Raw genomic sequence first — 15,358 nt, 5'->3', positions numbered from 1 at the left:
AAGGGGGAGGCTTGCAAGCCGAAGAACACCATCCCAACCGTGAAGCACGGGGGTGGCAGCATCATGTTGTGGGGGTGCTTTGCTGCAGGAGGGACTGGTGTGCTTCATAAAATAGATGGCATCACGAGGGAGAAAAATTATGTGGATATTTTGAAGCAATATCTCAAGACATCAGTCAGGAAGTTAAAGCTTGGTCACAAATGGGTCTTCTATATGGACAATGACCCAAGCATACTTACAAAGTTGTGGCAAAATAACTTAAGGACAACAAAGTCAAAGTATTGGAGTGGCCAACACAAATCCCTGACCTCAATCCTATAGAAAATTTGTGGGCAGAACTGGAAAAGCATGTGCGAGCGAGGATGACTACAAACCTGACTCAGTTACACCAGCTCTGTCAGGAGGAATGGGCCAAAATTCACCCAATTTATTGTGGGAAGCTTGTGGAAGGCTACCCGAAATGTTTGACCCAAGTTAAACAATTTCAAGGCAATGCTACCAAATACTAATTGAGTGTATGTAAACTTCTGACCCACTGGGAATGTGATGAAAGAAATAAAAGCTGAAAAAAATCATTCTCTCTACTATTATTCTGACATTTCACATTCTTAAAGTGGTGATCCTAACTGACCTAAAACGGGGAATTTCTGCTAGGATTAAATGTCAGGAATTGTGAAAACTGAGTTTAAATGTATTTGGCTAAGGTGTATGTTAACTTCCGACTTCAACTATACAGTTGACATTTAATCCTAGTAAAAATTATGTGTTTTAGGTCAGTTAGGATCACCACTTTATTTTAAGAATGTGAAATGTCAATAATAATAACAGGTAAGTAATGCATTGTAATAAGGTTTAAGTGATATTACCTCCTGGCCATGGAAGTAGGCCACTTGCTGAGTGGTGGGAATGACCTCCCTGACACTGCTCCTCACTGTCACCTCCTGTGAGCTGGACACCTCCTGTCAGAAAGACCACACAGACCGTTCACACACTAGGCCTACATATTTATGATTCACAAACACAAATGTCTCCAGATGCCGGTGGGTGTGGTTTACACCGGTTCTACTTTACGGGGGTACTTTACTTGAGGGCGGCATACAGTATTTTGTCACGGACCCGCTCGACTAGCGTCTGTTCCTGTCGCTGACAGGTTGCAAGCAGCACACTCGCACACAAACACTTTAACACACACACATTGTAGCTAGCAGTCACAAACACACAGCAATATTGTGTTCTCCATGACAGCAGACCATATTTAGCAGCAGGAGGGGAAAATATGAATGTTTAGAGAGCAAAGCTTACTGGAAAATTCATCTGCTACAAATAATACATTATTTTATATCAATTGCAGAGCTCTCTCCGTGAGAATAGTAGACAGTAACTTAAGGAGAGAGTGAGTGACAAATAGAGAGAGGTGGAAAATCTCTGAAGTAAATTGAAAATACACCAAATGTACCTCAAATAGGTTTTCGAAATTGAAAACCTGAAATTGGACTTTCTTTCCCTGGCATGTAGAGCATAGAAGCATACATGCCAGAATAGTACTGGCTCCCTGAGACCACCTAGGTCTGGTATAACATACAGTGGGGCAAAAAAGTATTTAGTCAGCCACCAATTGTGCAAGTTCTCCCACTTAAAAAGATGAGAGAGGCCTGTAATTTTCATCATAGGTACAATCCAACTATGACAGACAAAATGAGAGAAAGAAATCCAGAAAATCACATTGTATGATTTTTAATGAATTTATTTGCAAATTATGGTGGAAAATAAGTATTTGGTCACCTACAAACAAGCAAGATTTCTGGCTCTCACAGACCTGTAACTACCATCAGTAACACACTACGCTGCCAGGGACTCAAATCCTGCAGTGCCAGATGTGTCCCCCTGCTTAAGCCAGTACATGTCCAGGCCCGTCTGAAGTTTGCTAGAGAGCATTTGGATGATCCAGAAGAAGATTGGGAGAATGTCATATGGTCAGATGAAACCAAAATAGAACTTTTTGGTAAAAACTCAACTCGTCTTGTTTGGAGGACAAAGAATGCTGAGTTGCATCCAAAGAACACCATACCTACTGTGAAGCATGGGGGTGGAAACATCATGCTTTGGGGCTGTTTTTCTGCAAAGGGACCAGGACGACTGATCCGTGTAAAGGAAAGAATGAATGGGGCCATGTATCGTGAGATTTTGAGTGAAAACCTCCTTCCATCAGCAAGGGCATTGAAGATGAAACGTGGCTGGGTCTTTCAGCATGACAATGATCCCAAACACACCGCCCGGGCAACGAAGGAGTGGCTTCGTAAGAAGCATTTCAAGGTCCTGGAGTGGCCTAGCCAGTCTCCAGATCTCAACCCCATAGAAAATCTTTGGAGGGAGTTGAAAGTCCGTGTTGCCCAGCAACAGCCCCAAAACATCACTGCTCTAGAGGAGATCTGCATGGAGGAATGGGCCAAAATACCAGCAACAGTGTGTGAAAACCTTGTGAAGACTTACAGAAAAGGTTTGACCTCTGTCATTGCCAACAAAGGGTATATAACAAAGTATTGAGATAAACTTTGGTTATTGACCAAATACTTATTTTCCACCATAATTTGCAAATAAATTCATTAAAAATCCTACAATGTGATTTTCTGGATTTTTTTTCTCATTTTGTCTGTCATAGTTGAAGTGTACCTATGATGAAAATTACAGGCCTCTCTCATCTTTTTAAGTGGGACAACTTGCACAATTGGTGGCTGACTAAATACTTTTTTCCCCCACTGTATGTTGTTGCTGTACAACTTGCCACACAGCATGTGGACCCATTTCCTGAGCTGCATTACCTGAGCTGCATTACCTGAGCTGCAGAGACGCGTAAAAAGGCTCTTGACGCACAGTAACAACAACTCAACAAAACCCACTGCTCCACATCTGACCACAGCCCCATGCATCATTAAGTATTTACACAAGTCCGGGCCCACTGTCTGAATCCAGCCTGTTTTTAAAGCTCGGCAGGATGTTATAGAATGCATGACTGGGCAAAGTTGAGTCGACTTCTATGAGATCCAGTGAGATCACTACAGCATGATGAGTCATCACACACCTCTATCCCTGTGTGGCTGGGACCTGTATATGGGCTTTCTGCCTTGTTTTACTAGGGATTTGTATGGTTCAGTATGGTTCAGTATGCTTTACTATGGTAGTGCAATATAAATAAATAAGAATACATTTCTATGTATGGCCTGTTTAGTTGCCAGTACCTGTACGGATCTCTTTTCTAAGTGGACCTGCGTAACGCTGGTCTGGGACTGGGAGGAGGAGGCGTACTCCTGGCTCTCAAACTGTTTCTTCACACTGGCCAAACCCCCTGGCAGAGAACAGGCTTCAGACTCCTCCATAACCTATTAAGAGAAGACATAGGCATCATTAGTTCGAGTCATCTCCATGCAAACAGTTCTCATTAAAGTATCTTCATGGGTACAGTGGTAGTTAATGCAGAAGTGATAGTTCCCGGGACTTCCTGAAGGGGGCATACGTGAGCAGCATATTCCACAGGACTGGACTACTTCCAACCCTAAATACAGTAGGGAGTTATGACTTGGACCTCATGACGTTTGCAAGAGAAGGATGTCCCCAGTCTCCCCACGCAATTGGAAATCCCAAACATCTGTGACATCAAGTCAAATCAAACTAACTAGTACAACACAGTATAACAGTATCAAGCAATGTTTTAGTGGCGTATGCAGACAGTGGCTGTAAATGTATTGATGGATAATTCTGGTCCAGATTCTGTCTGTTACCCCTCATAGCGTTCAGTAACCCTACAGCCCAGTCTCCCCATGGGCTGTGACACTGGGATCAACGGAGGTCACCGCAGTGGCACTGGCAAATGACACTGATGGCCTCAGAGCAAATCTACATTGGTGTCATTATTCAGTACTGAATGTAAAAGTAAATGATGCATGGTGAATGTTGATATCCCACTACTTGTCTTCAGAATGTTACATATTACTGTGTGGACAGAGGTTCCTGGAATATGTGGTTGCTGGAAGATCTTTGTAGTGTCCAGTAATATTCAACGTTGGGTTTCTTCATGACAAAAGAGGAATTATTTCTAATTATGAGGATTCTCAATATAAAAAGGCTTAGGAATATGAAAATGTATTCCTGACTTCCTTTCAGTTCCAATCAGATAACAGTGACCTGGGTATAGAGAAGCTGAATGGAATGCAACAGACCAGGGAAGAGAAGCCATATAATAGTGAATAATAGTGAACCGCTGAGTCACGTATAGTAAAAGGTTGCGGCTCCGATGGCTTCAGTCCACAGACTGAGTTGAATTAATGGCCTCGGCTTAATACATGCCCTCGTTTTCAATTAGAGGTTGGACAAAGTGTAAGCTGCTTTCAGAGAGGTGTTTCTTTACTCTGATGAGCCAGGCATGTAAGCTCTTTTTTGTTGTGTTTTTTACACAGCATGTTTGTGTGGTCATGGATGTCTGTGTAGAATAGTTTTGAGAATTCGTCATATTTGGAGATATGTGAAAATGTTCTGTTAATACTATGCATTAAAATGGGATGCACTGCCAATTATACCACACACATTTCAATGTGTGTGTTTGAAGGTATAGTATCTGTCTGCCTGTCCTGCCTGCTTAGCAGCCTGTCTAGTTATTATCCTTGGAGTGTCTTTCCCTCCATCTCTCTTTACGTCCTTGTGGAAGTATCCCCTTACCGTGGGGGATGAGCTGCTGGCCTCCTTCTTGGACACGGCAGCCTGATACATGGCCATGCGTTCCTTTAGTGACACGGACTCCGCCTCCTCGCTGGTGGGCGCTCCTCCGTCTCCTTTCCTCTGACTCACCACCCCTTCCCTTTCCTCAGGACGTCCTGACCTGGTTCCACCCGCAGCTGCAAAACGCAACAGTTTACTCTCCAGGACATGAGAATGCAGTTTATGCACATAAAGAGCCGAATCCTGACTTGAAAGCGGCGTTTGTCACACGGATGTCTGCATTCGTTCTCATCCTTGATTTACAGTAAATCCATGGTTTACGTAAGAGTCAGATCAGTTATGAGTCAACCTTTCAGCGTTTCAGCCCATTGATGTCCACCATTTTGTGGTGCCAATAGACTAATGGTCAAATAAAATAAAACATGTACAAACAGAATAGATACTTTCAAGAGATACTTGTTGAAATAACCATGGACGACATTTTAACAGGACGTATTGGAAAACAGCTCTGCTAGCTACATCCTATTATCTGTAAGGACGGGGCCATGATGTAACTGCGAGCGGCAGAGCGACAACATTGACAATCTCCACCAGTGTAGGCTGCTGTAGGGAGGACGGCTCATAATAATGGCTAGAATGGAGTCAGTGGAATAGTATCAAACACAAACACGTGGTTTCCATGTAGTTTATACCATTCCAGCCATTATTATGAGCCGTCCTCCCCTCAGCAGCCTCCACTCATCTCTTCTGCCATCCAAGTTAGCTACACACCTCCGTCTGGCTTGTTCCAGAACCACGCCCTGTCACATGTTCCTTACAGGACCCCTCTATACATAGCCATAGACAAGACAATGGGGATTCACAAAGGGGGTTGTCATGAAACAGAATCGAGTCAAACTCATCAATCAACCAGGACTGCTCTAACATCACACGCACGCACACACAAATGGACGCGCACACTGATTAGCAGTTAGTACAGTACATCCCTGTAGACGTCCAATTAGAGTCAAGTATTGATTTATGGTTGACTCCGCTACACTATAAAGCATCGTTAAGCCAGTGAGATGACTCCCTAACACCCATACTGGACCTCAAGGCTTTTAGCATGTTGATTCTGCCTGGGTTATAATGCATTGGACACGGATGGAAATGGTCATTGTGTTATGTAGTACACGTTGACATTTCTACGTTGTGGATTTTCTCTGCCGTTTCACATACTGGGGGGGGGGGGGGGGGGATCTTAGCCAAACAGAAGCACGGATAGAACACTGGTATCTTTTAAGGAACTATTCCAATGGTAGCTCGGCTACAACTATTAGCGATTAAAGCTATTCTTTGCTTGGTACATACCGTACGCATATACCCCTATGGATAAGAGCTAGTCGTCCTAATGCCTGTCAGACCACTTTTAGAAAAGTCCTATGAATACATGTGTTACTATCTGCCGGTTTGATTTCCTATTCCTAGAATTGACTGGTTATCTGACCGGATGACACAAGTCAAACATGCTCCCTACTTCAAGTCTATTAAAACAGGGCCAAATTATATATTTGTCTCATAAACAAACAGGATTTCTCACAGGAGCAGAGCACTTGGATTGGCTACCATGTGATGAAACCACAATTTTTAGATCCTCCTGCTATGGCGGGCGTGTTAGTGTTAACCAATCACCCTGCGCTGCCGAGAGAGATAGGTAGAGGATTACTGACCAGCACAGCAACGTCCAAAAATAAATGTGGGTTTTACCCGCTCTTGACTATAAATACGGGTCAGATACTCTGCACCTGAGATCACCTGAAACCTGACACTCGTTTAACACAGCGAACGAGGGATAATGTCCTCATTTATCACTGGGGATAAGTGCGTACCACACGTCATGGTTCTGGTCCCGGTTTCCCAAAGGCATCTTAAGGCTAAATTCCTCGTTAGAACCTTCGTAGGAGCATCATTAAATCTCCGAGCTGTTTCCCAAAACCATTATTAACGTTGCACTTGAAAACGTTTGTAATCTAACGCCTGCCTCGGACCACTCGTAAGACAGCAAAGTGCGTTGTTAGAGGCTTGTTGGCGTTCCTGCGTCACTTTATCCACAGCAGATCTCCGGGTAATTAGAATAAGCCACCTCAATATTTGTAGCCGTAGGTGGTAATATCTCTCTAGGAGCTGATCCGTTGTCAGTATTGTGGAATAATTATAATGTTAAGGAAAGATTTGAATGGAGAAAGCTGATCCAAGAGCAGCGCTCCCTTTCTATTGATCCCATCAGTATTGACACATGCGCCAACAACACACTTAGTGACCGTTCTCTCTGCCTGGTGTTTTGGGAAACGTGTGTTATATCTTCGGACGTTGTAGGAAAGATGCATATTTTAAACAATCCTAACCCTAAATTACATCGCTATCAGGAAACTGGGCCCTGGGCTGTCAGTAAGACAGACAGACATACAAGCGTTCTGATGCCATAAAAACATTGACAACAGTCCCTTGGTATGTTCAGCCTGCGGGCGGAGGTATGGTGGTGAATGAATGCAAAGCTCGCCATAGCGGGAAAGTGAGGTAACTAAACCAGGCTCCATGAGAGTCGCAAAATAAATCCTCCTTTTTTTACGGCCCTGTCTGCAGTCATGTTTCCCAGTAAGAGAAAGAGGGATGAAGGGGAAAGAGAAAGAGAGAGAGGTCAAACACAAGGACATCTCAAAAGAGCAAAATTTTTCCAGGAGCCAAAAAGCTTTTTCCTCTACATCACTGGCACGTTCCTCTGTTTAATTAGCGATATCAACCGATTTCAATGATTATAACGTTTACAAATGACTTACTGGGTAAGATGCCATACTCTTCTAGCAGATTACCATCTGTTTGCGTTTTGACATCGCTATCTTAAAAGCAGAGGTGCTTTCACAGATTTTATTTTCCTATATTAACTTCCCTTCCATGGAAGGCCACCTACTGTATGATTAGTCAGCAGTGTGTTTGCGGAAACTCCACATGGAAGGGATGGGCGGCTCTTATTCTCTTCCTGAGGAGTGATAACTCTTAATCTCTCTGATTTGCGAGGCAGAGGTGCCTTCATCTGGCTCTAGGGATAGGAGCGGGAGGTTGAGGCGGCTGGTGGATGGTTGGAGGTGGCGGGTGGGCGTCAGGAAAAGTCTATGGGGAGACAGTATGTGTGGGGGAGGCCTTGCATCTGGTATGCATGGCTCAGTGGCTATATTGAGCTGAGCCAACCCCCCCCCCACGGTCACTGCTGCTGCTCTGCCTGTGGTTATGTGATCAGAGGTGGGCTACACTACTAGCTAGCCTCATGGAACCACAGACCCAGAGAAGCAGCTGAGATCCTGAGCCAAAGCTCACTGTTCTGTGACTCCAGTTCAACTGGCTGTTCCACAGGCACAGAGACGACGCACAATTATTAAGCTGTCAAATGGATCAAATAGACCACTGGATCGGCCTCAAGTACTTGGTCATGATGTTTCTACTGAGTACGCTCACAGTCGGACAGTCGGAGAGCATTCCAGGCGAAATAACTAAGTCATATCAGATCGGGAAAAACAAGCTGACTTCATGCATACTTATCAATCCCACATCCTCGTGGAATCATGCTTCCTTTCGCAATTTTACATTTTATTCATTTAGCAGATGCTCTTATCCAGAGCATCTTACAGGAGCAACTAGGGTCAAGTGCCTTGCTTAAGGGCACATCGACCGATCCCTCACCTAGATAGCACGGGGATTCGAACCATCGACCCCTCGGTCACCGGCCCAATCAGCTTCATCTGACAACTCTATACTTCTGGAACACGTTTAGAAGACTCTTGCTGTAATTCCAGTCCTGTTTTACATGGTAAAACAACCTAGTCGTACAGTACACGCAAGCAAAAGCTGTATAAAGCTCAAACGGCAATCTACTGTCAACATAGTCAATTCACCATTCAGCCTCTCATTCATCCAGTACATATAGTATCTCTCTCTCTCTCTCTACATATCTCTCGAAGTGTCTTTGTGTGTCTCACTCAAATCAATCATGTGTCAATGAATGTCAGTTCACCTTTACATGCAGAGTATTGTAACACACTGAAAGGATATGAAGGTTGTAAAGACTGGCTTACTTACTGTAATGCTCTCTATGCCTTTAGCACGACCGTGTACCTCGGACAATACAATCCCTCAGATAATGTTGAGGGGCCTTGAAATCCCCTGAGAACCAGCAGCAGGGTCTTTTCGCCCAGCCGTTACCAGAGGAAACTAAACAAAACCCTGGGAGGTGATTTAATGAGGGTTGGAGACCGGCTCCAGCAGTGTTGCGATCAGCTCAGCTCTGTGGGGCCTAGTGGACAGTGACAGCTGATTTTATTTTAGATGCCCCATTCCTAAAAGACGGAGCTCAGGAGGGGTAGGGGGGCTTTTTTTAGATGAGGTACCCTACATGCCTTTTACCTTAAGTCACACGGACCTAACGGAACAGACGTTCTTCACTGAGACCTCGAAACCGGACCCGCATCCCTCGTTTCTCAGAGAGGAGGGGAAAAGACGAAGGGATGGGGTGGGTAATCAACCCAATGAGAGGACCGACCCAGATAATCTCATACACGTCCCCAAATCCAGAAATATTGACAACGATGATTCACCATGATGACGTTATTTTAATATCTTTGATGATGAAATGCGTGAATCCACCCTAGGCTCCCTTTTATTAAGAGCCACAGACAGCAGGACTTTTTACATGCCAAAAATGAAAATTAGAAAGTGAAGGGGACTGAGTAGAGGGCAGACACCTGAGGTTCAGGGATCTCCCTTGGCTGCCCGGGCCCAGATGGGGGACAGAGATACCAGATGGGCAGGAGTCCCCTCTGAGACCACAACAGAGCCACCTGTCATAGCTCGCCCTGATGCATCAGCCATGATCATGGCATTTACAACACACTATATACAAATATATCTCAGATCTCAGTGTGTGTGTGTGTTTGTGGTACCGGGCCTGTCTAAGTAACTGAGTGAGGCTGCTCCCTCTTTGTGCCATCGAGGCTCCCTCCCCTTAAGTTACTGCCCAGCCTTTCTGAACTGCCTTTCTGAACTGCACCTTATCATCTGAAGATGGAAGAACATCGTCCAAGACCTGCCAGATCTCTACATTAGTTTTGTTTGTTTTCACAGCGTGTTTGAAATGATCTTTGTAATGAAAAGCGCTACATAAAATGCATCGATTATTATTACTATTATTCTTCTTATTAAAGCCACTTGTGTTCTGGGAATCCTTGAAAACATTTCCAGGAACTGTTACATAAATGCATGCCTTAAAGCTAGAATCCTTAGTTGCTAAATCCATTTTTGGACTTATTGATTCCCATTGATTCTTGAAGAATATCTTATAAATGCTTAATGAGTTTAGTTCAACTGTCGTACCCCATCAGAACCCCAAATAGCTTGCTTTACTCCAATGTTTTTAAAACAGCGTGAATTGAAACAAACACTATAGAGATTCAAAACATGGTTAAAACTATACATTTGATATCATAAATTTGAGAGTGGTTAAATTTCTCCAGCCCCATTACTTATCTTTTTAGCTAAACAGGGGCGGGGATTGTGTTTTGTTATTGTTTCAATTAAGGATTCTATCTTAAGAACACACATAAATTAAATACAATATTTGGTGAATGAAAACTTGGCCCTTTACGTAACATACAAGAAGTATCATTCAATAACTTTTCAACCTCATATTCATCATCTCCAGCACCAACCCAGTGTTTACATACAGTGGGGTCCAAAATTATTGATACCCTTGTTAAAGATGAGCAATAATAAGTGTATAAAATAAATAATTCAAATACTGAGCTATGTTATATGCTCCAAAAAATTGTTCAGAGAAAGAGATTTTGTTTAACAAGAAATACATTTTATTTTTTACCTCTTAAGGATCTTGTCACGTTCCTGACCTGTTTTTCCTTTTTCTTGTATTTATTTAGTTGGTCAGGGCGTGAGTTGGGGTGGGTTGTCTATGTGTTATTTTCTATGTTGGGGTTTTGTGTTCAGCCTGGTATGATTCTCAATCAGAGGCAGCTGTCAATCGTTGTCCCTGATTGAAAATCATACTTAGGCAGCCTGGGTTTCACGTGTGTTTTGTGGGTGTTTGTTCTTGTGTCAGTGTTCCGCCACACAGGACTGTCACGGTAGTTATTTTGTATCGCATATTGTTGTTGTTAATTATTAAATCACTATGGAAACTAGCCACTCTGCGTATTGGTCCGATCCGTCTCGCCTCTCCTCGTCCGAGGAGGATTACGACTGCCGTTACAGATCTGCCCCTTTTTTTTCCAATTTTCGCCTAAAATGACATACCCAAATCTAACTGCCTGTAGCTCAGGCCCTGAAGCAAGGATATGCATATTCTTGATACCATTTGAAAGGAAACACTTTGAAGTTTGTGGAAATGTGAAAGGAATATAGGATACTATAACACATTAGATCTGGTAAAAGATAATGCAAAGAAAAAAACAAAAGGTCATAATGTATTATTCCAGCCCACGTGCAATTTAGATTTTGGCCACTAGATGGCAGCAGTGTATGTGCATAGTTTTAGACTGATCCAATGAACCAATGCATTTCTGTTCAAAATGTTGTATCGAGACTGCCCAAATGTGCCTAATTTGTTTATTAATAACTTTTCAAGTTCAAAACTGTGCACTCTCAAACAATAACGTGGTATTATTTCACTGTGATAGCTACTGTAAATTGGACAGTGCAGTTAGATTAACAAGAATTGAATCTTTCTGCCAAAATCAGATATGTCTATGACCTGGGAAATGTTCTTGTTACTTACAACCTCATGCTAATCACATTAGCCTACGTTAGCTCAACGGTCCCATGGGGGACGCACCAATCCTGAAGAAGTTTTAAGGTAGGAGTCAAAATTATTGACACCCCTGAAGATTCTTATAAATAAAGAAGTCAAAAGTGTAGTATTTGGTCCCATATTCGTAGCAATGACTCTGAGTCTGATTTTGTGTCCAATAGAAATGCATGGTAAATAATGTATTGTTTCATTTTGAAGTCCCTTTTATTGTAAATTGAATATAATAGGTTTCTAAACACTACTACAGTAATGTGGATGCCACAATGATTACGGATAATCCTAAATGAATTGTGAATAATGATGAGTGAGAAAGTTACAGAGTGTCAAAGATCATACCCCCAGGACAGGCTATCCTCCCTGTTATTGGTAATGGCGAAGAGGTTAGCATGTCTTGGGGGTATGGTCTTTGACCCTCTGTAACTTTCTCACTAACCTGCAGAAAGAGAAAAGAGCTCAGCATGAAAGAGGGGAGTAAACTTTGCCCAACAAGAGCGAGCCCCCCTTAAGCCATTGACCTTGTGAGAGTAGCTTCATCATGCTAACTTCTCTCATTCAGGCATTTTATCAAAGACTGATTCGCATTAGCTCGCTCAAGGCATCAATGTGCAGACCCTGACGTATCTTGACATTTTACCCAGGGTACTCCTGATTCTGTTCAGAAAGCCACCAGGTATTGTATAGTTCACTAAATTCAAATAGATAGCAGTGATTGTTGTTTCCTGGCCCTGCAGAGGAAACACAGTGCCTACTATAGGAGGCTATTGGGAGGAGCTATAGGAGGAAGGGCTCATTGTATTGGCTGGAAAGGAATGAATAGAACAGTATCAAACATATGGAAACCACATGATTGACTCCATTCCATGAATTCCATTCCAGCCATTACAATGAGCCCTTCCTCCTATATCTCCTCCCACCAGCCTCCTCTGGTGTGTAAGTACCCCCAGAGTCAGACATAGCAGTGCATTGACTAAAGGAAAGCCTGGTTATCTCTGCTGTAGGAACCTGTGCCATGCTGATAATCCCTCTGAAATTGCACATGGATTTCCTGTTCGTGGAGTGTAAACACACTCGCCCGGAATATCTGATGTCATAGGCAGCATCCCTTGGCGCTTTATCAGCTAGCTAATGCCTGCAGGCCTTCAAAGGGTTAATAATGAACGCATTTCACAAATTCTGGAAACTTTTTTTGCTTTATGTACAGTAGATGTGTATGCAAATTCACTGGCAAGGCTTATTTTCAGGTCAGTGTTTAGACAATAGATAATCACAGTTTATTTGATGTGCTGCCTGTCTAGGTAGAGACTCTTGTCCCTCAAAGCACCGTAGCCCTCTGATTCTGTTTGAGTATTGTGCTTAATGGAAGATAATGGGAGGAAGTGAACTTTTGCCATTTAGAGAAGCCCTAAGAGAAATAATGTGGATCAATAGGTGTCAATCTGAGTGACTGGAGCTTCGATTTCCAATTCAAGCAGGTATCCTGCTAAAATCTCCTCCAATAACCTTCGTTGGGTAAAATCCCAAAACAAATTTGCCTTGTTGTCAGGGTTGTGTGCGGAGAATATTTGGAGTCAAACGCAGGACACAGGTGTTGAGCGAAACCACAGAGTTTTACTCAAAATAAATGCACAATTCCACAAATGGAACATAAACAGATACGAACACGTATCAAATACAACACCTAACGCACAAACAATCACGGACAAACAGAAATGAAAGCCAGAGGGTTAAATAGGGAACATGATGGGGGAATTGAAACCAGGTGTGTATAATACAGACAAAACAAAACGAAACTGAAAAATGGATCGATGGTGACTAGAAAGCCGGTGACGTCGACCGCCGAACACCACCCGAACAAGGAGAAGGGCCGACTTCGGCGGAAGTCGTGACACTTGTTTAACAAAATCAGTGGTGCTTTTCCCAACGGAGCGTATCCCCTGATATTATAAAATAATACCACTACAACTGTGAATATTACATTCCATATAAAAAATATAGTGTTGTTTGGACCCACAGGTGTGGGCTATATAAACCAGACCCAGATGCCAGTGGGATATACAAAAGGGAGATATTGTAACCAAGGTTGTCTATTTAAAAGACAAAAGCATGCTGCTTCGGAGGTGAGGTCGGTGCTTGTTTAAAGCACAAAGCGCAGTGTGTCGTTCACAGGTCTTTATTTAACACGGTGGCTTTGGGAAAACAGCACCTTTACCTCCTCTGTCACTCACTGTGAGCTGTAAATCACATGATGCTGTCACTGACATGACACTGTCGATCGGTCAGCTCTCACAAACCCTCATCAGTTACACCAACACCGGTCTGCAAAGGCCACAGTGTCTTCCAGCTTTAGCCACCACAGTGATTTAGGACTGGTTAACCATTTCACATGGCCGACGTAACATTTGAGAAGAGAAAAAAAACATTCTGGAGATTGAACTGCTGTATATAGGTTGTTACTGAAACCACCACAACAACTAGGATTCATGTCGTGTGTGCTTGTGAGTGTGTGTCTGTGTGTGTGTCTGTGTCTGTGTCTGTGTCTGTGTCTGTGTCTGTGTGTGTGCATGTCAGTAAGTACGTGAGTGAAACACACAGTGAGCTGTCAACATGTCCATCAATCCACTGAGCCTTTCTGTCTCTCACACACACTCACTCACAGAAGCACCTCAACATGACCCCAATGTCACACACTCAAGCACTATCTCTCTCAGGTCATGTCTTCTGCCTTCACACGTGTAAATCATTTAAATGGAGTGAAACAGTGAAATTATTTGTGGATGGTTTTCCATAAAGAAACATATATCTGTGAACCTTTTTAAATGAGAAATACTGCAGTTTTTCAGATGGAGAATACTGCACCTTCCCCACGACTACTCTGTACAGCCAGTGTTATCAGTTGCAGTGGAAAAGAGAAAAGCCACAATGCAGCCACTCAGCAACTTCTCCTATCACAGTAATGGAAACACTGTTTGTGTATCTAGGGTTGTTCATTTTCTGCCTCGGATGATACTCAATTCCCAGAGTTGATTTGATCCCACACAGGACAATACAGTACATTCTCAACACACAAGCTCGTCTTCGGATTTCTCTCTCAAGTACACATAACCAGTATCACATTCTGTAGCTGCTATGTGGATTTGAAGAAATTCTTTGAAAGTTGTGAAACCTGATTTCTGATGGAATAAAAGTCCTGGAGGAGGAGGAGGAGGTAGGGCAGTGTGTAATACTACAGTAATGAACTACTTACAGAGGCTGGGCTCATGAGTTGAGGCCATCTTCTCACCAGGTGATGGGTCCCTCTTCTGGTCCAGCTGGTAGCTACTGGCTGGGGCTCTTCTGGATGGGCTGGACTGTACGGTTCTCACTTCCTGGTTAGGGAAAGAGAGGGAGGGAGGGAGGGAGGAGAGAGAGACAAGAGGGGCAGGTGAGTATATTATCAGAGGAAACACCTGTGCTTTCGCAGAAGGGGGTGGTGATTGAGGTACAGGTCATAGCTCAATCGGCACACACACACAGGCTGGTATACACACACACACACACACACACATGCCCATATCTGAAAAATGATCCACCCAGTGAGTGTTAGGTGTCATTGAACCCCTGGACACCAGTGGAACATTATAGTTGGTAGCGAGGATGTCTGTGTCTGTTGACTGGATGGCAAACAAACCTCTGAACTTACAGCGCAAACACTGACAACCTTGACTGGAATGTGCAAAACAGGCAACGACTGGGAAGTTACAGCAAACAAAACACTCCACTGAATTTTAATTGGCAAACTCCTGGTGTGTGTAGCAGCTTAAG

At 43.3% G+C, this 15,358-nt stretch overlaps 1 protein-coding gene across 1 annotated transcript in view; it reads right to left on the bottom strand.

Annotated features, from left to right (window-relative positions):
- Positions 1–15,358, bottom strand: part of LOC120033512 (xin actin-binding repeat-containing protein 2-like) — a 61,394-nt gene that overhangs the window by 22,521 nt on the left and 23,515 nt on the right. The window contains exons 3-6 of the mRNA XM_038979884.1: positions 14,802–14,922; positions 4,711–4,886; positions 3,243–3,377; positions 891–959 (exon numbers count right to left, since the gene is read on the bottom strand). Of these exons, the coding sequence (XP_038835812.1) occupies positions 891–959; positions 3,243–3,377; positions 4,711–4,886; positions 14,802–14,922 (501 nt within the window). The remainder of the gene's footprint in view (positions 1–890; positions 960–3,242; positions 3,378–4,710; positions 4,887–14,801; positions 14,923–15,358) is intronic.

Source organism: Salvelinus namaycush, chromosome 40, assembly GCF_016432855.1.
Source record: "Salvelinus namaycush isolate Seneca chromosome 40, SaNama_1.0, whole genome shotgun sequence".
Classification (NCBI taxonomy): domain Eukaryota; kingdom Metazoa; phylum Chordata; class Actinopteri; order Salmoniformes; family Salmonidae; genus Salvelinus; species Salvelinus namaycush.
The sequence above is the reverse complement of the archived record's forward strand: the minus strand, read 5'-3'. Positions and strand labels throughout refer to the sequence as shown.